Source organism: Cyprinodon variegatus, unplaced genomic scaffold (genome assembly GCF_000732505.1).
Source record: "Cyprinodon variegatus isolate N-32 unplaced genomic scaffold, C_variegatus-1.0 Scaffold1155, whole genome shotgun sequence".
NCBI lineage: Eukaryota > Metazoa > Chordata > Actinopteri > Cyprinodontiformes > Cyprinodontidae > Cyprinodon > Cyprinodon variegatus.
The window spans coordinates 26,157-27,819 of record NW_015151608.1 but is presented as its reverse complement, the minus strand read 5'-3'; the positions used below and the strand labels follow the sequence as shown (position 1 = coordinate 27,819).

At 42.2% G+C, this 1,663-nt stretch overlaps 1 protein-coding gene across 1 annotated transcript in view; it reads right to left on the bottom strand.

Annotated features, from left to right (window-relative positions):
• LOC107101799 overlaps window positions 1–1,663 on the bottom strand; it is an 18,721-nt gene that overhangs the window by 12,126 nt on the left and 4,932 nt on the right. Inside the window, exon 2 of the mRNA XM_015400856.1 lies at window positions 588–914. Within this exon, the coding sequence (XP_015256342.1) occupies window positions 588–914 (327 nt within the window). The remainder of the gene's footprint in view (window positions 1–587; window positions 915–1,663) is intronic.

Below are 1,663 nucleotides of genomic sequence, written 5' to 3'. Positions count from 1 at the left end.
CATAACTCAGGTCTCTTAAGTTATTATTTTTTTTAAACAATGCTGTTATGTTTAAAAAAGTTGGTTAAATAAAGATTTAATTCGAAGTCTGTGTTTGTGTTTTTTATTAAAATTAAATCATTTAGCAATATTATAAAAAGTCCAGGCAGAGCTGCACATAAAATATGGCTTCAAATCTTTTCAATAATTATCGATATTGATCAATATGCATTTTTTTTTATCGATAAGCTTTTTTTCTATATCGCCCAGCCCTAGGTCAAGTTTCTCCCCTGAAAACATCTTTAAGCTAATTTTTAGAGCTTTCAGAAACTATTAGTTGTTTAAAAGCATTAAATAATGCACTTACTCTCCATTTATTGCTGCTGAAGGTGCAATGCATTGTGGGATAGATCTCTGGACCAAGTGCACAGAATCCAGCCTCGATTAAATTGGGCAAAACCAGAACACATCCAGGTGCTCTGAGGATACTTGCCTTGATATTTTCTTAGGGTTGGAAAGGAACTTGAACCGAGGGTGAAGATGTTTAACAGATATGGAAGAAAAACAAGGATGTAAAATGAGAAAAATCCTTGATCTAAAGCACTGACCTTTGACCTTTAGCTGAACTTGTTTCTTTATCAGGATGTTTCCCTCTTTGCTGTAGACGCTGCAGGTGAAGATGTTACTGTCTTTATCTGTTGGGTATTTCAGAATCAGACTGAGGTTTCCAGTTCTCAGTGGGTCTTCATTCATCTGGGTTCTTTTTCTGTAGAACTCATCCTGTTCTTCAGGCTGATCAGAACCATTCTTATAAACATGGACTGTATCATTTTCTCCATCCTTCCACTCCACTGTAACATCTCCAGGCAGGTTATCTCTGGTTCTGCAGGGCAGCAGGACAGACTTCTCTCCTGACTCCATCTCCACCTGTGGGACTGAGAGACAACAAAGGAGCAGATGAGTTGGACAGACAGCAGCAGCAGCTCTGAGGACATTTCTCTGACTGGATGAAGGTCCAACATGTTGGACTGGTTCCAGTCTGAAATGTGTCCATGTCTCCAGTGAACAGAGACAGTGTTTTCTTTGCTGTGGGTCCAATCAGCAGCAGAACCCACTGTGGGACAGTGTGTCCTGGAGACCCGTTAGTTGACTGCAGGGGAAACAGGGTTCTGATTCTGGCTCAGTGTCAGAGGACATGAGGACGTCCTTTTCAGTCCACATGAAGCTCTCTGGGTTCTCCTGAGTCCCTCAGCTTCTTCCTGTTCCTCAGAACCTTGAGAGTAGAGAAGCTTCTCTCTCTGCCAACCGGACCGGGTTCTGGAAGTGTTGATGAAGCTACTTTAACATGATGGTTCTGATCCATGATTACAGTCACACAGCAGAACTATCAGATGTTGGACCTGTCTGTTGGCAGGAGGAACCAGAAAGTTCTGGGCTGATCTGGATCAGTTTAGAACTGATTGACTCTGATTTGGACCCAGATCAGCTGATGGATCCAGGAAGGTTCTATTCAGAGGTTCTGTTGGATTCTAGCTTCTCTGTTTGCAGGAAGAAGGAAATGTGGGAACGACGGAACCAGGAGAAGATCCAGTCTGAGATATGAGCTAGAAGACCAACAGAATTCAGGTTCTGCTGCAGGTCCAGATGCTTCAAAGTTCTCAGAACCTTTTTATTCTGCTGACAG